At 37.1% G+C, this 24,335-nt stretch overlaps 1 protein-coding gene across 1 annotated transcript in view; it reads right to left on the bottom strand.

The window, feature by feature from the left end:
• The window catches only part of RANBP9 (RAN binding protein 9), an 89,091-nt gene that overhangs the window by 28,769 nt on the left and 35,987 nt on the right, over positions 1-24,335 (bottom strand). The window contains exons 3-5 of the mRNA XM_047734390.1: positions 10,580-10,632; positions 9,530-9,697; positions 5,009-5,031 (exon numbers count right to left, since the gene is read on the bottom strand). Coding sequence (XP_047590346.1) covers positions 5,009-5,031; positions 9,530-9,697; positions 10,580-10,632 — 244 coding nt within the window. The remainder of the gene's footprint in view (positions 1-5,008; positions 5,032-9,529; positions 9,698-10,579; positions 10,633-24,335) is intronic.

Raw genomic sequence — 24,335 nt, 5'->3', positions numbered from 1 at the left:
TAAGTGTATTTGTATACTACTTACTCAACTTTAAACGAAGAACTAGAGAGAAAGGAATTAGCTCCTAACTGGCTGGACCACACATTTAAAAAAATAATGTAAAAGACTTCTTCACTTGCTAGACTACAGATTTCTAAAAACAGAACAAATACGGACTCCTGGGTGGCTCAGTCGGTTAAGCCGCTGCCTTCAGCTCAGGTCACGATCCCAGTCCTGGGACCGAGTCCCGCATCGGGCTCTTTGCTCGGCAGGGAGCCTGCTTCTCCCTCCGCCTCTGCTGCCGCTCTGCCTGCTTGTGTGCTTGCACACACACACTCTCTCTCTCTCTCTCTCTCTGACAAATAAATAAAAATCTTGAAAAAATAAAAAATAAAAACAACAAATAATCACCAAGATGTGCCATCATCACAATTTTAATTTTACAACATTTCCATCATTCCAAAAAGTAACCACGCACCTAGCAGTCCACTCCTGCCCACCATCCCGTAACCCCCGACAACCACTTTCTGACAACACAGATCAGCCTATTCTGGACATTTCATATCAACGGAATTATAGAATATGTGGTCTTTCATGACTACCTTCTTTCATCTTAGCATAATGCTTTCAAGGTTCTTCTATGATATCGCATGAATCCAGGCTGTGGATTTATGTAAAACAATGTTTTCCAGGAAACTTTCTTAAAAAAAAAAAAAAAAAAAAAAAGATCACCCCTTTTTGTGTAGAATTACACAAAAATGAGAATAACTTAAGCCTCTATAAAGAGAATTTAAAAAGATCTCCTAATTTCTATTAACCTATGAAAAATACAGATCCTAAAAATATTCAAAAGCTAGAGATACACAAAATCATATCCTCAATAGTAGAATTTTGTTCTGTTTTGAAGATGTTTTCTAAAGAAAATGAAAGCAAATAATGTATCTATGAAAAGTAGATTTCAAATCTGCAGCAAGAACTGGAATACAGCATCATTTTAGATGAGAGCAGCTTCTATAACAAAAGGAATTGACCTAATCCCAAACTGAGTGAGTTTACAGAGGGACACTTCCCGAACTGGTGAAGAAAGATCATTCTGAAAAAGATACCAGGTTTTCAAAGGCATGTAAACACCATAGGTTCCATGATGAGTGCAACCATCTAGATCAACTTTTGTTCTGTAAATACCCTGCCAGGATGTAATGCTATGACCCGCTAGTGAGGCATCACAGGTACAGAACATACAAACACTTCTTGTGGGACACTTAAGGGAAAGACTAGCTTTTTTTTTTTTTTCTTAAGTAGCAGAATGCTGTGCTGCACGTGGGAGCCCCAGAAGACCTGAGTCACAAAATAAAACAGAACCACTGTATAAAAAACAAAAGACAACCTTGCAACAACCACTGTAACCACTTTACCCACTGGTGCTACAAAGCTGAGTATCCTCACTGATTAATTACAGACAAGGCAAAAAACATGACTAGTGACTCTCAAATGGGACAAAAATAATCAGAAGACAACACAAAAATAGTCAATATGTCTACAACCAGCTTAGCCTTTTCCAAATTATCACCACTTGTACAAGTGAGGAACAGAAGCTCATCGAACAACTGCTTGCTCCGACAGGTTGGTTTTACTTGCTTAAGGCCACAAGAGAGGTAAAAAAACAAAACACCAAACACCCACCCAGGTGAGCCCTTCCGCCAACTGCAAAGGGAACAGAATGTCCCTTTGGAGAGATCTGAGCCACACATACCCCATCCGCACCTCGAACTGGCCACACCTCCAGTCCCCCCTTCCTAAGCATGTGACCCCAGCCCCTCGCGTCCAGTGAGTGGTGTGAGGACTGCGTTACTTCTCCTCCCTTTATATTAACTCATCTGCTTGCTACTGGAATCATTCCATTGGCAAATAAACATCCTGGTAAATAAAAAAAAATCTTTAATTGCCTCCACATCCTCCACCAGCCACCACATGCCACTTGCTTCCTCCCTATTCAGTCAAAATCCTCCACAAAGCTGTCCCTACTTTGTGATTTCCCTCCTCCTATTTGCTAGTAAACTCTTTCCAATGAGGATTTCTCCAACACTCAGTCTGCTGAAACTCTGTGTCAAGGTCACCAGCATCCTCCTCTCTGCTGAATCCGTGATTAATTCCCAGTTCTTAGCCTACGCATGGTATCACAGGGACATCTCACACAGTTGATTTTGCCTTGCTTCTAGAGAGGCTTTCTTCACTTGGCTTTGAGGACACACCCCCTTCTAAGTCTTCCTCCTACCTCTCCGTAGGCTCCTTCTCAATCTCCCTTTGCTGGTTCCTTCTCTTTTCCCAAACATGCATGCCCCTCTTCTCTGCCTACACACACTTCCCTGTGGATGTCACCTGGTCTCATACTTTAAACACAGAAATGCCAAGGATTCCCAAAATTTTGTCTCCAGCCCAGATCACTCTCTTGAATTATAGGCCTACATGGCCAACTGAACACTTGGGAACTCCATTTAACTTATCCAAAACCAGGGGCGCCTGGGTGGCTCAGTGGGTTAAAGCCTCTGCCTTCGGCTCAGGTCATGATCTCAAGGTCCTGGGATCGAGCCCCACATCAGGCTCTCTGTCTGCTCAGCAGGGAGCCTGCCTTCCCCTCCTCTCTTTGCCTGCATCTCTGCCTTCTTGTGATCTCTGTCAAATAAATACATAAAATCTTAAACCAACCAAAAAACTTATCCAAAACTGATCTCCAGATCCACCCCCCAACCTTAAACCTGCTCTGCCTATATACAGCCATCTCTGCATGAGTAAGCGGCATCACCATTCTTTCCATTCCTCAAGCCAAGACTCTCGAAGTCCTATTCTCTCTCGTATTTTTCATATCCAATTCATCAGAAAATCCTCTTGGCTCTCAGTTGGGATATTTTCCAATCATACTTATTTTTATTTTTAAATGTAACTCTTTAATCTACCTGGAACTTACTTTGGCATAAATATAAGACAAAATCCTAAGATTACAAACGTTTTCAAAAAGATAAACACTGGTTCCCGTGCTGCTTATTAAATGATACTTCCTAGTGAGCATGTTGATTTTAGACTCCGAATTTTCCTTGGCTTAGCAAAGCTGTTCTCTATTATAACTTCTATTTCTTCTGTTTTGTTTTTTTCCCCCTAGAATTTTCTTCAGGAACATTAATAACCTATAGATAGGATAACTATCCTCTGCCTCTGATTCTCCTGTCACCCTTCTCAAAACATCTCTGAAACTGAAATGTGTCTTATAAACAGTGGCACCTTACATCTGTCTATACAGGCAGCTGTCCCTGCCCGCACAGGTGTGAATCCATTCAAGAACAAGCTCTCCGAAATTTCTGGAACTTGACTCATTTTTTTCCTGGTGAAACAGCTGGATAACTGCTACCTCTAAGACATTTTAGTCAACAGGTCATGCACAGACCAACTAAGAAAGAAATACCAGAGTCCTGGTTACTGTAGTGCCTTCTGGTAATACTGAAAATGGGCAGCATCAGAGCCTGCACAATGCAATCGGAAGCTTAGGAGAAAATGCGAGAGACAAAACAGAGAGCTCTCAGGAAATGTTCTTGATGGCACAGATGGCAGCATCAAGTAGAAAACCACAGACATCAACTCTAAAAAAGTGGTTTAAAAGACTGGATTCTAAATATGAAGTTTGGGGAATACCTTAGCCAATCTATATTCCTTATTTCATTATTTTCAGGTGTTTAACAAGTGATACTGATTAAAATCTATACATTAAAAACCTATATTTGGGGCGCCTGGGTGGCTCAGTGGGTTAAGGGTCTGCCTTCAGCTCAGGTCATGATCTCAGGGTCCTGGGATTGAGCTCCGCATCTGGGCTCTCTGCTCGGCAGGGAGCCTGCCTCTCTGCCTACTTGTGACCCCTCTCTCTGTCAATAAATAAATAAAATTTTTTAAAAATCTATATTTAAATACCTTAGGAGATCATTCAGTGAATACAAAATAACAATTTTAAGTGATAGCAAAGCATCCTATCCTGGTTTGTTAGGTCTCCCCATTAACGTTTCCTGTGATGTGTGTTACGATGGGCAGTCTTCGCCTTGGTAAATAAGGCATCCACAATCAAAGCCCTGAAATCTCTAACGATGTGAGTCACCATCACCTGCTGCCTGAATTTCTGCAAGAGCCTCCTCCCAGGTCTGCCTGCCCTAAATCCCTGTCCCAGTCTACTTTTCAAAGAGCCGTCAGCGACCCTTTTAAACCGAAGCTAACCATGGGAACGGAGACTGCAGTGTCTGCATTTCACTCAGAGTAAATGCCCAGGTACTTGCAGTGGCCCTCCAGGTGTCCATGAGCTCACTCACCCTGCCCCACCTCGACCTGGACTCATCTAGCACACTCTTGTCTTCGTCCCCTCTCTGGGCCCCTTCCTCAGTCAGGCTCCTCTACCTGTTTCTCTGCCTGGGCCATTCTTGCTCAATCCACCTATTCCGCCGACTCCCTCACTCTGTTCCGCGTCCCTGCTCCAGTGCCCCCTTGCAAACCTTGGCAAAGGCGAGTGAACCGTACAGCCCATGTTCTGTCTTTGGTACTCCCACTCTCTTGCTCTTTCTTTAAAAGGTACCTACCACCCTTAAAAATGTCATAGTTTATTTGTCCTTAATGTACTGTTTATTCCTAGTCCCCAGACTGAGTACGTCAAGAGGACGGAGCCCTTCACCTGGTCTGGAGCATGGTGCACAGCATCCATGGCACAGCCACTTGCCAAAAGGTTCAGTGATACCAAAGAAACACATTTCAACTGAATGCAGTGACAGTGATGGTACAAGGTGTATTTTAAGTAACCAATTCTGATTTATTTGTTTAGTTACACAGTTCCCTTGTGCCAGGGCACCTGGCGCCTGGGGAAAGGATCTCTAGTCTATGTATCGCATATAAACTTGATAAATATCAGTGAGATGGAATTCCAAACATGCTTAATACCAGTTTCTTTACACTTCTTTTAATTAAAAATACAAAACAGCTTTTAAAAGAAAGTATGTCTTACCGGTAGGTCGGTGAAAGCAATACCTAAAACACAAACAAAACAAAAACCAAAAAAAGTGGCATTAGAAACGGTTATTCAAAGGCAGACGGTAGTGACAAGCTGAATTTACACTGAAAATAAGGGAAGGAATGGCCAAGGAAGGAAAGGAAAAAATTTAAAACCTAGAATTAAATAGTGAGACCAGTCTTTTTCTCAGTAACACGAACAGAGGTCTGAGCACTGTTCTATCTCCCTTCAAGATCAACATCCTCGTTAGTCAGGCCGCAGTGTTCTTTCTGGAGTACTGCGACTGCCTCCAGGACTCTGGTTTCAGACAGATCTTCTAAGCTATGTCAAGAACCTTATAAGAAAACTGGTTGCAAAACAGTCGCATTTGACTTTTGACCAACACCCATGCTGCTTTATCGAGCCTTACCACTCAATCTTCCTCACCTACATTTAGCTTTTAAGTAATTCTGGGAAGGGAAAGAAGAGATTTTTTGTTACCAAGGGAAATAAACTGAACGATGCAAAATACAGGACTTTTGTTTCTTAAAAAAAAGTTTTTCCCCATGAAAGTACATTCTTAAATAACTTGACTATTCTGCAAAAAAAACTCAATTCCTCATTCAAAGGATCAAGAGTTATATAGCCAAAAACTTCTCATGAATGTCCTCTAACAGTAATTTCACCACAGTCATGTTCAGATACAAGTCAGAGGAGTGAGTCTACTGGCATCCCAAAATGATGACTTAATAATCTCTCTTCAAATACTTAAATACATTACTTCACTGAAAATAAAATAATAAACCAAGTATTTCTGTAGGATCTCATTCATATGCTTAAAAAGACTGAGCTCTAGAAAAACAGGAGGTAGTCATTTACTCTCAATTCTTCCAGTCTAAACACACATTAAAACTAAAAAAACACACACCAACACTACTACCTATCCTGCGTGGACCACCATCTAAAAACTGAGGGTGTTTCCACTCAATTATCTTTTAAGGCCTCTTCCCATGTGAGATTTTATGGCTCTGTTATTGTGCTGGACCATCAGAAAACACAACTATCTGACTCTATCTATTAAAGAAACACAGTTAAAAGACAAACTGACTATGCCTCTCTACTATATGGTTTTTAATAAATGTGTAAAAACAGGAGTTTGTAGTTAAGTCCCGTCTTTATGACTTTTAAAAACTAGTAAATTCATGTTGGCTTGTCAAAAGGAAAGCAAAACTGGAGGTCACCTAAGCTCCCCATAGACAGATTACTTTTAGCTTCATTAATAAATAGAAAGCAAAGTGACCATAGGCCAAATATGAAAATTTATTCTAAAATTCTCAGAAAACTAAAAAGGATACAGGAAACAACACAGAATATTTTAATAAAATATTACCAACTGTATCTTAATATCTTAATCATAATTTAGCAGCCTAAAAAGTTATTTTCCTCAAAGACATCTACTATAGCAAAGATGCTCTACTTTTACAGTTTTAGCCAAAATTCCTTTTTGTTAATTACTGAAATCCTCAGTCTTTACCATAAACTCTAATGAAAAACCCAATTCAATTCCACAGATTAACATTTTTGAAATGGCTACCACAACCTGTACACATTCAGACCACAAAAAGATGCTACTTTAGTAAGTTAGATTTAAATTTTACCTAGAAGACAATTTTTTATATTTATAATTTTCTGATATGTCAAAAGGCTTTTCAAAAAGTGATCTTCAATTGATGATTTTCAATAAAACAAAGTAAAAAAACTTCCAATTAAATTAACCTAGATACTGAACTGTTTCTCCTTTAACTATTTTCTCAAATAAAAACCTTTCCAGTTCGGGGCGCCTGGGTGGCTCAGTGGGTTAGGCCGCTGCCTTCGGCTCAGGTCATGATCCCAGGTCCTGGGTTCAAGCCCCACGTCGGGCTTTCTGCTCAGCAGGGAGCCTGCTTCCTCCTCTCTCTCTGCCTGCCTCTCTGCCTACTTGTGATCTCTGTCAAATAAATAAATAAAATCTAAAAAACAAACAAACAAACAAAAAAAAACCTTTCCAGTTCTATTTCTATGATCAGTAAATATATATTTTTAAAACCTTCATGAGAAAGAAACCAGAGATATATCAGCTTTTGGGTAGAAATGATCCACTCTGGGAAGTATAACAGTATGTAAATATTTTTATCTTCTAGATGCTAGAAACTGGACCAGAGGGAAGCATACTTCCATGAAGACCTAGAGAGTAAATCTCTTCCACTCTCCAGGCTCTACGGTCTCTGTCACAAGCACTCAGTCCTGCCACTGGACAGAAAAGCGCTGTATACATTGCACAAACGAACGGGGGCGGCTCTGTTCCCATGAAACTTGACTTAAAGCACAGACAGGAGACCAGTCTGGATCATGAGCTGTGGCGGGCTGACCTCTGTTCTAAAGGAGTGACTTTTTACCACTGCATCCCCAGCATCTAGCCCAGACTCTGGCTCACAGCACGGAATGAGTACTCACTATGTGCCAGGCAGTCACCTAAGAACTTTGCATGCATCATTTCAGTCTAATTTACCAACCAGAGAAATTACAGGTATTACAGTGGTCCTACTTACAAACTGAGGCACAGAAATTTAATTTGCATAAAGTCACATGGCCTAAGCCAGGAGACAAACCCAGGCAACTAAAGAACCCATATTAACGGCTCTTATATTGCCTACGTGCTTAATAAACATGAAATTTATAAATAAATACTGACAATGTCTCAAAAATTTACTTAAAATTAGAACGTGATTTTATCATGAAGTACCCTTTTCTTAAGAAGTATCTCACATTTTAAATAGGTTTCTTATTCAAGAGAAAATCTCAATATTAATGTTTGTGAAAATCTAACAAGAAACAAATAAAATCATATCACCTATGATCTTTCTATTTCCCAAAACAAAATTCCTTCTCTGGAATAAAGTTTTAAAAAACAGTAAAAAGACTAATTTTGGATTTAAAAATATGCCTTCTTTTGTATTTTGGAATCAAAGGTCATACCTAAAAGCAGATTTCTGCAGTTTAATTTAAGATCAAATACCTTAAGCAAGGCAACTAAGACCACCCTGGGTTAAATGCTGTGAAGAGTCAGAGCCAGGACAGTTAACACAGAATAAACTAGAGGCTACATCATCTGGAAAGGGGCCGGCCATAGCAATCAAATCACAAATCCACACATCTCCTGGTGTCCCAAAGCAACACTCCTGTGTGGACTTGGGACAACCTTTCTGTTGCTAAGACAGGACTTCAAAATCAGTATTAATATTCAGAATGAAAAGACTTAAGCTGCATATAAAAGTGAAGACACTAATTTTATGTCAGGAATATGACAGCTATTACCAATGCAGCCAGAAATCTAGAATTTCCTACTATGAAATGAGAGACACAACAGTTTTTGTGTTATATTAAAGAACATCTATTATATGCCTAAGGACACGATTTGCAGTCTAATTTTTAAATACAATTTATGAACACAATGAAATTTCTGCCTTCTGAGGCTAGTTTTTGCTTCCTTTTGCTTTACTTCATCAGAAGTAGTTTGCTTTGAATCAAGCACTTCTCCAGTAATGTGAAACCATTTTACTTTTAAAGCATCAGTCTTGGGCGCCTGGGTGGCTCAGTGGGTTGAGCCGCTGCCTTCGGCTCGGGTCATGATCTCAGGGTCCTGGGGTCGAGTCCCACATCAGGCTCTCTGCTCAGCGGGGAGCCTGCTTCCCTCTCTCTCTCTCTACCTGCCTCTCTGTCTACTTGTGATCTCTGTCAAATAAATAAATAAAATCTTTAAAAAAAAAAAAAAAGCATCAGTCTTACTATCCTTCATAGTTTCTGTATAAAAACAAAAACAAAAAAACTTCTAAGGGAATATAACCACCACACAGAGTTCTCAATTTTAAACACTACAGGTGCATATGCAACCAAAAAGCCTGATTTTCTACTAGTCTTGGGATGGCTATGCCTCTTTATGTTTTCATTAATTTATTTTTTTATTTACCATCTGTCTTTTATCCTTGGAAGTTTTGCTGTTATGGTTTTAATTCTGCTCCTTTCTGCAGAACTTGTAGTCATCACCCTTTAGTCATCACTAAAGGGCAGGCCTGCCCTTTTAGTGGGTCAAATGCCTTTCCTTTGGTTGACAGTATCAAGACTTTCCTTCATTATTACCCCATACTACACTAAAAACTGACAGCCTTTTTTTCTTAGTACCTGTTAGAGAATTCAGTCATACTATGAAGTGTTTAGTGTCTTACTCAAAGCAGAAAAGACTTAGCATTTCTCTTACTAGAATAAATATGGGAGCACGGGGATTATTTTCACAGTTACTCCCATATATGTGATACAACGTGGCGTTCAGAGAATGCAAATTTTTACCATTTCCTCAACTTCCACCTGGAAAGAACAAAGAAATAACATCCAGAGTCATGTACTTACAATCAAGGACTAAACAACAAGTATGACTACCATGCTAGAAGTACGATAATCACAGTATTTGATTACTTTACATGCAATACATTATCTTAGTACCTAAACTATGTCCATTCTTGGTGTAGAAGCAGGTATTGTTGATAAGGTTAACACAACAGCCAATGACATCACCAGTCGTAAAAGTTGGTCCATAAGGTTGTCCCGTTCCAGAAGAACAAAATGAATGTCCATCATCCCCATGATAACCATATGAATGTTTATCCCAGCCTAAAGAGAAAGTTCCAGTATATTTACAATGAAAAGTAAAGTTCCTCTGTACTAGAGCTATTCACTAAGATTATGACAAGAAAAGCAAGAATAGTACAATAGATGACAGCACAAAAGTAAAACTCTCAAATGTACATTTAAATTCCCAATAATTACACCACATGATTTCTACATTAAAATACTGTTTGCAACACGAAGGAAAATAAATCTGCCACACAGAAGACTAAAACATGTATTAAACAAGACTCTTATCATTAAAAAAAAAAAAAAAAGGCAAGACACATTTTCCATGCATATTTCCTTTGCTAATAAACCAAAGGAATTTTGCTTTCATTTACACACACACAGAGTTTAATATAAAATAGAAGATTTTTCTATTTTCAAAGTTTCCTCCCAAATTAATTTTTAACATTAGTAAAAATAACAGAAAATATAATCCAAGAATCACTTTCATCTGATTAATGGCTTTGGGAAACAGTTTTGCCATCTCAGCTGACACCATCCTTAGCTCACTTGGACTATTAGCCTCCACTCCCAGAATACTGAACAAATGAAAACAGGTTAAAAGCCAGGAATGTACTGGATAGCAAAGAGAATTAATCACATTAAAATATTTAAAGTCATTGATATGACTATGTAATAGAAGTTAAAATACCAAAACAAGCAAAAACATAAAACAAAAAAATGCATGGTAGATACAGGTTTTTCTAAATAGCATAAAATTTAAATTTTTAAAAACCACCTGGCTTCCCCTTCAAACTCATAACATAGAGGAGATTAAAAACACAGAAAATCAATGTACTTACTATTTCAATTATTACTTCAAATTTTTAGACAGAAAGATATAGCCATAAGACAGTATTATAATTCAATTACAAGTACCTGGTAGTCTATTCATGTTCACACCTTGAGCAGAAAGACCAATTCCCATGTAACTGTTAAAAAAAAGAAAGGGGGGGCAGAGAGAGGAACAAAAGCAGGTTATTATAACCATATATGTAAAAATTACCAAATACTCTGAAACATATCAGAACCCAACCCAAGTTGAAACTCACAGGGCAGCTACAAAAAAATTTTACAATTCATTAAACAGCAAAAGAGGCAATATTAAGCAACAATAAAACTCAGATTCACAGTAAATTCCTGTAATACTCATTCTTAAATACACCCAAAGTACTAGTAATAATTATATACTCTACTAACAACTATAAAAACCTTTCAACTTATCCACACTTAAGTATTCAGGATTAAGATTTCTAATAAAAAGCATAGGGGGACTTGTAGAAGAAAAAAGAAACAATACTTAGGAAACTATTATATTTCCAAAAAGACACAGTAATAATCAAGACCACAAAAAAAGGGACACGGATACATATTTGGAAAAAATGTCAAATTCACATTAAAAAACATGTGAGATATTTAATAAAATTACATTTAAAAGTATGTACTGTAGGGGCGCCTGGGTGGCTCAGTGGGTTAAAGCCTCTGCCTTCGGCTCAGGTCATGATCCCAGGGTTCTGGGATCAAGTCCCACACATTGGGCTCTCTGCTCAGAGGGGAGCCTGCTTCCTCCTCTCTCTGCCTGCCTCTCTGCCTACTTGTGATCTCTGTCTGTCAAATAAATAAATAAAATCTTTAAAAAAAAAAAAAAGTTTGTACTGTATAGTATCCATGTACTGGTTTTCTTAAAATTTGGCAAAATGACAAAATCAAATTAAAGATAAGATTCTTTGTTTTTAATTTATCAAACTAAAAGAACAAAATTATCTCCAAAAAAAGAAACATAAAAGGAAAAATTATTGAACTATGTGATTCATATTAGCTTATAAAATATTAATAAAACCTGATAAAGATAGCTGAAAAGTGGGAAGAGTATAAAACAATATATTTGTAAGTACTGATGCAGAAAGAAAAAGAAAAGCCACCGACTAAATAAAAGAATAAGGTGAATCCAGTTTGTGAAAAGGCTATGATTGCATCAAGACTTAAAATGGCACTTAATAAATTTTGCTACCATTATTATTATTATTTTTTAAGATTTTACTTATTTGAGAGACACACATAGAGCGTGAGCATGAGCAGGGGGAGAAGCAGGGATAGAGGAGCAGTGAGAGAGGGAGAGGGAGAAGCAGACTCCCCCCCCCCCCCCCCCCCCCGAGCAAGGACCTTGACATGGGCCTAGATCCTGGAACTCCAAGATCATGACCTGAGGTGAATGCAGCCTCTAAACAGACTGAGCCACCCAGGCACCCTTTAGCTACCATTTTTAATAAAAACTCAACCAAATAAAAGCAAACTAAAATACGACACACTTTTTACCAAATCTAATACAGCAAGTATTCAACAGTAAACACTGAAGCCATCTCCATTAAAATCAGGACGTGGAATTGTCTACTACAACTGTTAAATAGTATTTTGAAGGTTTCAGATAATTTTATAATGAAAACAAAAAACCAGTATTAATATTAAAAGATATAAAATAATCTTTATTTTTAGTTGCCATGATAATATACATAGAAAACTACAGAAACTACTAAAAGCTTAGAAGATAAACTCTCACGTGGGCACACTGTAGAATATTGTTAACACATAATCCTAAAAGCTTACGAAGAGAAAAGGCAAATTATCTCCCCAAAAAAAGGACCATTTATGACAATAAACAATGGCACAAAAGCACTAAGGATAAAGAACTACCAGCTTAGAACTGAACGCTCAGATAAAGTATCATTGAAAATGAGGGCAAAATAATGTATTTTAAGACACTAAAAAGCTAACGGCTTACTTTCTGCAGAACCTCACAAAAGAACTATTTGAGGATATGCTTTAGTAGAAAGATAAGTGAAAAAAATGAGAATACATGGGTCAAAGAAACAATAATCAGCACAAAAAGCATGAAATATATACTTAAAAAGAGCCAAATTCTTTAAAAATACTATTGCTTTTAAAATCTGTAACCCATATATAATATGCTAGAATACAATTAATGGTACTTTACATAAAAAGACACAGGAAAATATCACCCACATTCAAGAGAACAGAAACAAAAGAGAATGCCTCTGGGATGATGAAGTGTTTGAAATTAAAATATAAAGAATTTTGAAGCAGCTGTTGTTACAATGCTCAAGGACGTAAAGAGAAATGTGCTTGTACTGAATGAAATGATAGCAATTTCAACAAAGAAAACGAATTAAAAAAAAACAAAATTCTGGAGCTGAAAAATACCTGAAATAAGCATTTACTTATGTACTTAATGGCACACTGGAAATGGCAAATGAGTAAGTAATGATGAAATCAGAGCAGATTCTGAAGAACAGAGAGAAAAAATATTAAGGCTAAAAAAGAGAGCCGGCTGAGGCAGCATCAAAAGGTCTATCAAACATGTAACCAGAGTCCCACAAGGAGAAAAAGAGAGTGGGTCAAAAATTCAGAGAACAATTTTCCAGATTTGGGAAAAGAAAAAGATCTATAAATTTAAAAAGCATAGCAAACGTTGCAGGTTCAATACCAAGAAAAGCACACCTAGGCACAAATCAAAGCCAAACTGCTGAAAACTTAAAAAAAATAATAAAACAAAATAAAAGAACAAACACTGAAAGCAGCCAGAAAAAAAAGACATTTTACTGTCATAGGAACACTGAGCTGAACACTCACGCATTTCTCTTAAGAATATAGGAAGCCCAGAAGACAGTGAAAATGAAATCTCTATTAAACCAAAGCTGGGGGAAGGGGGACTCATGCTTTATTATCACATTTAAGGTCCTTAAAATGACTACACTATACGAAATCATGCAGTAAAAACCACAGGGCTTATCAGAAAAAAATGGGGTTATAAGCACAGCATCCCTAAACTCCATCAGTAACACATTAAAAAAAAGGGAAGACCCCAACTTAAAAAAACCCCAATTCAATAAAAAAATGATTTTACACACACTAAATTGTTTAAGATACATAAACACCACAATAAATATGGCACTTTACACTGAAAAAGATCTGAAGTTTACTTGGGGAAGTAGGTGACACAGCATGGTAGCTTGTGGGTTATTGTGAAGTGGTGGAAGGAAAGTTACTTGATGCACAAATCTGTCCCAGCAGATGTGGATGGGTGTGGCTCGTAACACGCAGTGAACCAACATAGTTGGTACAACACCTCAGGGTGTTGTTGCAGGACATATAAAAACAAACTCAAATTCAACAGCAGTGAGGGAGTGGCAAGATCTTTAAAGCACATGAACAAAAATGTATTACTGTGGTACTCTGTGTTTAGCAAAGGAAACAGACATAAAAAATTTTCAGATCAATAGATCAATACAGATATTTTCAAATTTTACATTTACTACCATTTTTTAAATTATGGTTGTACCAAATATCAAATAAAAGAGACTAAGAAGACTAGTTTAATTCCTACTATAGACAGGTTTAAGTTTTATAGGTTTAAGTCCACTAGAGCTTGTTAGTTTCCCATCTGTTCTCTCCATTCATCCTTTCCTATGTTCTTTGTAATTTTCTATATTCAATCCTTGTTAACGTTTTGCTATACATTTTGGTACTATATTAATGAACAACATGTAAGTGTTAAAAAGTACACCTTTGACATATCTTTGATTGAATTAGTATATTTATCACATGATGACAAGGTAACACAAAGCTTTTTAAAGCCTGTTTACCTCTTCCCACAATTTTGCTACTGTTGTCATGTTTTATTTCTCAAGATTTTATTTATTTGTCAGAGAAAGAGAGAACACAAGGAGGGGGATCTGCACGCAGAGGGAAAATCAGACTCCCTCCTGAGCAAGGAGCCCAACGCAGAACTCAATCCCAGGACCCTGGGACCACGACCCGAGCTGAAAGCGGAAACTTAACCTTAGACTGAGCCACCGAGACATCCCATGTTTTATTTCTTTACATGCTGCACATTCCACAGGAATGTCACCATTATCACTTTATATAGTTAATGCTATTTTACTCAGTTCGATACACAACAGACTTCTCATCAGAAACCATGGAAGCCAGCGGGCAGTGGGATGACATACTGTGACGCTGAAAGAAAAGCCTGTAAAGCAAGAATTCTATATGGAGCAAATTTATGCTTCAAAAATGGAGAAGCTAAGATGTTCCCAACTAAACAAAAACTGAAAATTTCTAACAAACCGGCATATTAAGAAATAATAAGGTGGAAAAGAAAGGAAACTGGGTTGTAACTCAAATCCACACAAAGCAAGGACATCAATAGAGATAACTTACATAGATAAACATAAAAAATATAAATGACTTGTTTCTAATTCTATCTAAAATACAAAGTAGTAAAAAAAACACGAAGTAGTAATTATAGCATTTGGGTTTAAATTGTATACATATATAATTTCATGACAATAATAGCAAAAAGAAGAAAGCAGAAAATAGATACACTATGTTGCAAAATTTAACATACTAGGGGCACCTGGGTGGCTCAGTGGGTTAAGCCTCTGCCTTCGGCTCAGGTCATGGTCTCCGGGTCCTGGGATCCAGCCCCGCATCCAGCTCTCTGCTCAGCAGGGAGCCTGCTTCCTCCTCTCTCTCTGCCTGCCTCTCTGCCTACTTGTGATCTTTGTCAAATAAATAAATAAAATCTTAAAAAAAAAATTTAACATACTACTGGAATTAAGTTGGTATCAATCCAAATTATATTTTCCTATTAAGATACCATGAGTAATCCTCCAGAGCAACCAGTTAAGAAAATAATTCAAGGGGCACCTGGGTGGCTCCATCAGTTAAGCGTCTGACTCTTGGTTGTGGCTCAAGGTCCTGATCTCAGGGTACTGGGATGGAGCCCTGCATTGGGCTCTGCACTCAGCAGGGAGTCTGCTCAGGATATTTTCTCTTCCTCTGCCCCTCTCCCTGTTAGCTCACTCTCTCTTAAATAAATAAGTAAATCTTTATTAAAAAAAAAAAAAAAAAGAGAGAGAACTCAAGAACTACAGAGAAGAAACCACAGTGAAATTAAAAGGTACACTAGAAAACATCTAATTCACACAAAAGAAAGCAATAAGAGCAGAGCAGAGAAACAATAAGATATAACACATGTGATAATAAATACCAAAATGGCAGACTTAAGTCCTATGTTATCAGTAATGATAATAAATGCAAATGGATAAAATCATCCAATCAAAAGGCAGAGATCCACTGAATAGTCCTTTTCCTTTCTGAAAAAAGATCCAGAGATAATGTACTCTACAGGGAACACTTTAGGTCTGAACACACAAGCAGGAAGAAAGTAAAAAAGAAACTAAAATAGTAATCAAATGAGAGACTAGATAACTATACTAGTACCAAACAAACATTAAGACAAAAGTTGTTACTAAAAACAAAAGAATATATTTTATCACAATAAAAGGGTAAAGACAGAGTAAAAATTACACACAAATACAAATCTAACAACAGAGTCCTATTTAAAGCAAAAACTCAAAGAATTAAAATACACAATTCACAATAGCTGACAACTTCAATAACTCACTTTGAATGATGGATGTAACAACCAGACAGAAGATCAACAAAGAAACACAAAACTGAACACAACTGTAAACCAACCAGAACTAACAGACATCTGTAGAACTCTCTGCCAACCATTGTGGAGACACACTTCTCAAGAGCACACAGAACAATCTCCAAGATCTATTAGGCTATAAAACAGCCTCAATAAATTTAAAATAATTGAAATTATACACAGTATATTCTCCAACCACAAGGGAATTAAATCAGAAACTACAAACAAGAAAAATTTCAATGTACAAATATGTGGAAACTAAACAACACTCTCCTAGAAAACAAATACAAAGAAATCACAAGGGAAATTAGAAAATACTTAGAAATGAATGAGAATGAAAACATAACACATCAAAACTTACGGGATGAGTCTAAAGTAGTACTTAGAAGGAAATTTATAGCTGCAATTGCTTATATTTAAAAAAGAAGTATCTGAGGGCACCTGGCTGGCTCAGTCAGTAGAGTATGTGACTTCTTGATCTTGGGGTTGTTGAGTTCAAGCCCCATATTGGGTATAGAGATTTACTTAAAAATACAACTTAAAAAAAAAAAAAAAAAGAAGAAGTATCTCTAATAATCCAACTTTCTACTTTGAGAAACTAGACAATGAATTTAAAAAAAAAACAAAACCCACAAAACTCTAATAAACCCAAAGCAGGCAATAGGAAGGAAATAATTAAGATTAGAGCAGAAATCAATGAAATAGAGACCAGAAAAGCAAAAGAATCAATGAATCCAAAATTCAGTTCTACTAAGAGGAAAAAAAGACTCAAATTAATCAAATCAGGAACAAAAAAATGGTAATTACTACCAAAGTAAAAAAAAAAAAAAAAGATTTTAAGGAAATAAAAAGAATTGTAAGAAAATTCTATGAACAACTATATAACAACATACTACATAACCTACTTAAAATAGACAAATTCTTAAAAGTCATAAACTACCAAAAATGAATAGCAATCTTAAAACTTCCCACAAAGAAAAGCTATACTCATAAGAATAAAAATATAAAATATTTTTATATTATATAAAAAGCAAACACATCCATATTGTAAAGATAGGAGAAAATATCCTCTATTCACTTACAACACAATTTTGTATATAAAAAATCTTAAGAAAGCCCTACCAAAAAACTAATATACAAGTTCAGCAAGATTGCAGGATACCAAGCTCAATATATGCAAAAATCAGATGGCTTCATTCTTGAATTCTACCAAACACAAAGAGAAATTATCATCAATCTTTAGACTCTTCCCCACAAATTAGGAACACTTTCTAACTAATCCTACACACAGCCAGTGTTACCCTACTGTCAAAATCAGACAAAGACACCACAAAAAAACAATAGAAACTATCCTTTATGAATATATGTGCTCAAATCTTCAACTAGCAAACCAAATCTGGCAACAAACAAACAGGATTACACATCAGGGGCGCCTGGGTGGCTCAGTGGGTTAAGCCGCTGCCTTCGGCTCAGGTCATGATCTCAGGGTCCTGGGATCGAGTCCCGCATCGGGCTCTCTGCTCAGCGGGGAGCCTGCTTCCCTCTCTCTCTCTCTCTCTCTCTGCCTGCCTCTCTGTCTACTTGTGATCTCTCTCTGTCAAATAAACAAATAAAATCTTAAAAAAAAAAAAAAAAAAGGATTACACATCATGACCAAGGGGAAATTTATCCTAGAAATATGGCTGACTTAGAAACATACTCAATGTAAACACCACACTGAGAGAATGAAAAATAAAAGCAACATGATCATTGACAAAGAAACAGAATCAAGACAAAATCCATCATCTCTTCTTTATGAAAACACTCAACAAATTAGGAATAAAAGGGAACCTCCAAAGCTGGTTAAAAAAAAAAAAATCTATTTAAAAAAATCCATAGCTAACATCATCATACTTAATGGTAAAAGATTAAATACTGGGGCGCCTGGGTGGCTCAGTGAGTTAAGCCTCTGCCTTCGGCTCGGGTCATGATCCTGGGGTCCTGGGATCGAGCCCCGCATTGGGCTTTCTGCTCAGCAGGGAGCCTGCTTCCCTTCCTCTCCCTCTACCTGTCTCTCTGCCTACTCGTGATCTCTGTCTTTCAAATAAATAAATAAAATCTTTAAAAAAAAAAAAGATTAAATACTTCCCCCTTAAACAAGAAAAGAGGACTTCTACCATTTCTATTCAAAACAGGACTGCAGGTTCTAGCTTGGGCAATAAGGCAAGAAAAAGCAAACACATCCATATTGTAAAGATAAGAGTAAACATCCTCTATTCACATATGACACAATTTTGTATATAAAAAAAAATCCTAAAGAAGCCCTACCAAAAAACTAATATACAAGTTCAGCAAGACTGCAGGATACCAAGTTCAATATGCAAAAATCAGTTTTGGGCGCCTGGATGTCCGACTCTTGATTTCGGCTCAGGTCATGGCCTCAGGATAGTGTGATCAAGCCCCACTAGGCCTCCACTCTCAGCAAGGACTCTGCTTGGGCTTCTCCCTTTCCCTCTCCCCCATGCTCATGTATGCAGTCTAAATAAATTTTTAAAATTTTTAAAAAATCAGTTTTATCTCTATTCTTTAGCAACAACTGGAAAATGAATTTAAGAAAATAATTCCATTTACAACAGAATTAAGAAGAATAAAATATCTAGAAATAAACAACAAAACAGTGCAAGACTTGAACACTAAAACCTACAAAACACTGTTGAAAGAAATTAAAGAACCTAAATAAATGGAAAGATAACCATGTTCATGGACAGGAAGAATACTGTTAATGTGGTTAAAATGGTAATGCTACCTTAATTACTCTAGAGATACAAGGCAATTCCTACCAAAATTCTAACTTGCTTTCCTGCAGAAATTAACAAACTGATTTGGAAATTTATATGGAAAAGCAGGGGGCCCAGGAAAAAGAAAAAACTTGGTGGACTCACAACTTCACAATGTTAAAACTCACTAAAATGAAAATAATTAAGAGAGTGTATTATTACTGGCTTTAGAACAGACATATATATTAGTGCAACAGAATTAAGAGTTTAGAAATTAACCCTAAGGTTTATGGTCAATTGATTTGGACAAGAGAAACAAGACAATTTAATGGAAGAAAGTCTCTTCAACTGATGCTGGGACTAGATGTATCTATGCAAAAGAATGAAAGCAAAGCAATGCCTCAACACCATATATAAGAATGAACTCAAAATGGTTTAGAAAACTAAGGGGAAGAGCTAAAACTGTAAACTGTTAGAAACACTAGAGTAAATCTTCATAACCTCGGATTAGGCAACAGTTTCCTACATATTACACCAAAAACAGAAGTAACAAAAAGATAAACCAGACTTCATAAGATTATAGAACTTTTGTGTGTTGAAGAATATGGTCGAAGAATGTGAAACAGGAGAAAATACATGCAAATCATATAGCTGTTAGGGATTTCTATCAGAATACATAAACAACTCTTAGAACTTTGCAATTAAAGAAAATCCAACCAAAACACGGGCAAAGGACCTGAATAGACATTTCTCCAAAGAAAATATACAAATAGCCAATAAGTACATGAAATTAGTCATTAGGGAAATGCAAATCAAAACCACTATGAGATCTCACTTCACACACCCTAAGACGCCTAGAATCAAGAATACATGTGTTGACAAGAATGAGCATTTAGAATTTTCTCAGTTGGTGACAATAAAAAATAGTGCAGTCACTTTGGAAAACTGTCTGGCAGTTCCTTGAAATGGTAATCACAGTTTCTCTATGACACACCAATTCAACACCCGCCATCTATCCAGGAGAAATGAAAACCTATCCACACAAAGAAAGTTACCAAATGTTCATAAAAACATCATTCTTAATGGCTAAAAATATATTTCTACCTACTGACGAGTGGATAAACAGAATGTGGTATATCCTTACAATGGAATATTATTTGGGAACAAAAAGGAATGGAATACAATGTATGCTACAGCAGGAATGAACTCTGAAAACATTGTTACAATAAATAAGCCACAGAGTGCCTGGGTGGCTCAGTCAGTTGAGCGTCTGGCTCTTGGTTTTGGCTCCAGTCCTGTCCTAAACTCTGATCTCAGGGTCGTGGAGTTGTTCTCAGGAGAGTTTGCTTCTCTCCCTCTCCCTGTCTACTCTTCCCTACCTTCTCTCTCTCTCTCTCTAAAATAAATGGATGGATCTTTGGAGGAGGGGGGATAAGCTGAAAACAAAACAAAGGACACCTGCCCTAAGGCTCTACTTACATAAAATGCCCAGTGTACGCAAATCCACAGAAACAAAAACAGGTAAGTGGTTGTCTTGGATTGGGAGAAGTGACTGCTAATGGGTATGGGATTTCTTTTTCAGGTGATAGTATCAATTCTAAAATTAAACAGTGGTAAGGGTTGCACAAGTCTGTGAACATACGAAAAACTACCTAACTGTATGCTTTTAAGGATAAATGTTTATGATTTTAAATTATGTCTCAATAAAACTGTCATTAAAGCATAAACAAGAGGTCTTTTGTTTTCAGCTCCAGTACATAAAAGAGCTTGGAATCTGTCTTCCCCACAAGAAAAAAGAAGCTGAAGGAATAAAAAAGCTACAGAGTTTACAATGAGCAGGAACCTCTGAAGAAAGTAAGTGTTAAGAATACTTTATAAAAAGTAACAATGAATTCCTGAAGGCAGAGTATAAACTAGCTTGAGGCTTGAAAATCCCCAAAGGCCCAGTCTTAACCAAGGCAGCCACATATTCATGAGTTTTTACCTTCAGTGGCTCTGCCAGATTATCATCCAGGAGGAAAAAGATTTCTTCCAGTTTTGGGCATGGGAAGAGGAAAAATAACCATTCTGAGATATGGCCAGAGAAATGTGTCCTCCTTTTATTGGTTTGGTTTATTATTATCATATATATTTTTTTTTTTGAGAGAGAGAGATGGGAGCAGAGAGGGAGGAGCTGAGGGAGAGAATCCCAAGCGGGCTACATGCCCAGCCAGACACAGGGCTCAATCTCACAACCCTGAGTTCCTCACTAGAGCTGGAATCAAGAATTGGACACAACCCATGGAGCCTCCGAGGCAAACCACAATGCGTCCCCCTTAACAAAGACCTACCTTCAGGGGAAACTACTTTTTTTTTTTTTAATTTTTTAATTTATGTATTTGACAGAGAGAGAGAGAGATCAAAAGTAGGCAGAGAGGCAGGCAGAGGGGGAGGGGGAAGCAGGCTCCCCGCTGAGCAGAGAGCCCGATGCGGGGCTCGATCCCAGGACCTTGAGACCATGACCTGAGCTGAAGGCAGAGGCTTAACCCACTGAGCCACCCAGGTGCCCCAAGGGAAACTACTTTATCAGAACCTTTTTTGAATTAGTAAAAGAGCATCCAGACAACTCCAGTTCCCGTTGGCCTTCATGATTAAAGAGGGAGAGAAGATTAAAATTCTTCTAAGTTCATAGTAAATGAAGGGACTCTAATTCACTGTAACAACTGAAATTTAATCATATAATTATAGAACCCGGGGTGCCTGGGTGGCTCAGTCATTAAGCGTCTGCCTTCAGCTCAGGTGATGGTCCCAGGGTCCTGGGATCAAGCCCCGTATGGGGCTCCCTGCTCTGTGGGAAGCCTGCTTCTCCCTCACCCACTCCCTCTGCTTGTGTTCCCTCTCTTGCTGTCTGTCAAATAAATAAATAAAATCTTTAAAAAAAAAATTACAGAACACTTCCTTTCCCTGGTACCTTATCACCACATCAGCAAAGTTCTAGTATAATAGTATAATAACAGTAGATTACAACTTAGAGAGGTGCAAGACAGACTCTATTTAAGGAGTTTCTAGGGAAACCCCAAATAGTAGAAACAAAAACAAGGAAACCTGAGAAAAATGAAGCCTCTGACACCATCACACAATACACACACCAAACAAACATTAAACACAACTTGACTCCTGGCCAGATTCTTCACACTAAAGATCTATTTATGTAAGTTCCTATCACCCAATAAAGCACATAAAATTTTCAACAGAAAAATTACATTGAATGCTAAAAAGCAAGACAAATAAATTCTGAAGAAACAAAGCAAGCATCACAAACTCACATAAGACAGAGATTTTGGAATAATCAAACTAAGAATTTAAGATAACTGTTATTAATATACTAAGCTATGAAAAAGTTTTTTTAATGCTGGAAGTTAAAAATACTACCACAAAAATGCTTTTGATGATTTCATCATTAGACTGAACACGAAGCAATCAGTAAGCCTGAATATATGTTAATAAAAACCTCCCAGACTGAATTGCCAAGAGAAAAACAGGAATGAAAAAAATCAGAAGAGAACACGTAAGAACTGTAGGACAACTATGAAAGGTATAACGTACACATAATGGGCATACCAAAAGAAGAAGAAAGAAACTTGGGTATTTTAAGTAATCGTGGCTGGGAAATTTTTCCAACATTAGCAACAGGCGTGAAACCAAAATTTCAGAAAGCTCAGAGAACACTAAATGGATAAATTCTGTAACATCAACACCTAGGCTTATATTCAAATTTCAGAAAGTAAAAAAGAAATTCTTGAAATAAACTAAAGGACAAAATGAAACAAAAACTCACCTTTAAGGAAGAGGGTTAATTAAGAATCACATCAGACTTCCTCCCAGAAACCATGCAAACAAGATGACACTGGAGTGAAATATCTGAGTGTTGAAAGAAAAAACTAATCTAGAATTCAATAACCAGCAAAATTAGCCTTCAAAAGTTAAAGACAAATAGACTTTATCAGGCAAACAAAAACTGAAGAACTGCCAATAGACTTGCCTTGCAAGAAATACTGGAAGCCCTTTAGAGAGAAGGAAAAAGCATAGATAAGAAACTCAGATCTAGGGGCGCCTGGGTGGCTCAGTGGGTTAAAGCCTCTGCCTTCGGCTCAGGGTCCTGGGATCGAGCCCTGCATCGTGCTCTCTGCTCGGCAGGGAGACTGCTTCTTCCCCCTCTCTCTGCCTGCCTCTCTGCCTACTTGTGATCTCTGTCAAATAAATACATAAAAGTCTTAAAAAAAAAAAAAAGAAAAGAAAAGAAACTCAGATCTACGTAATGAAAAAGACAAGGAATAAATGAAGATAAAATAAGATTTTTCATTCTTCTTATTCTGAACTGATCTTAACTGTTGAAAATAGTAACAATAACAATGAATTAGGTATCTGTAGTTTATGAATAAGTGAAATGAGAGTAACAGTACATGAGAAGGAAGGGAAGAATCGATTATAATCTGTTATAAAGCACCTGCACTACCTGTGAAATGGTCAAGTGTCATTTGAAAATGGACTTGTATTCATTAAAAATGTCTACTGCAAACTCTAGGGCAACTACCAATAAAATTTTAAAAAGAAGTATAATTGGTATCTTAAAACAGGAGAGAAGATACAATCATAAAAAATGTTCAATTAAAACCAGAGAAGAGGGCGCCTGGGTGGCTCAGCTGGTTAAGCGACTGCCTTCAGCTCGGGTCATGATCCTGCAGTCCCGGGATCGAGTCCCACATCGGGGTCCCAGCTCCCCGGGGAGTCTGCTTCTCCCTCTAACCTTCTCCTCGCTCATGCTCTCTCTCACTGTCTCTCTCTCTCTCTCTCAAATAAATAAATAGATTATTTAAAAAAAAAAAAAAAAACAGAAGAAAACAGATTTAAATTCATAATAATAAAGCAACAAGGAACAAATGCAACGAACAGAAAGCAACTGCAAATAATGCTGACATTAACCCAACTACAATAAGAGTCACTTTCAATGTGAAAGGTCTAATTTACCAATTAAAAGAAAACTGACAGACTGGATAAGAAAACAAGGCCCAAGTATATGTCACCTACAAGAAGCTCACTTTAAATATAAAGACACAGACAGATTAAAGGTAAAGGGTTGGAGAAAGGTATACCATGCTAATTAATACTAATCAAAAGAAAGCAGAACTAGCCATTTTTTCAAAGCAAATTTAACAAGGAAAATTACCAGAATTAAAGAGAAGCATTTCATAATGATACAATTCTCTAAGAAGACATAATAATAACCCTTAATGTCTGTGCACCTTACAACAAAGTGTGAAAAGCTGTGAGGCAGAAGCTGATGGAATTGCAAGGAAAAACAGCTAAATCCACTATTGTAATT

The sequence above is a fragment of the Lutra lutra genome, chromosome 6, assembly GCF_902655055.1.
Source record: "Lutra lutra chromosome 6, mLutLut1.2, whole genome shotgun sequence".
Lineage (NCBI taxonomy): Eukaryota > Metazoa > Chordata > Mammalia > Carnivora > Mustelidae > Lutra > Lutra lutra.
This window is presented reverse-complemented; position numbering and strand designations above follow the sequence as displayed.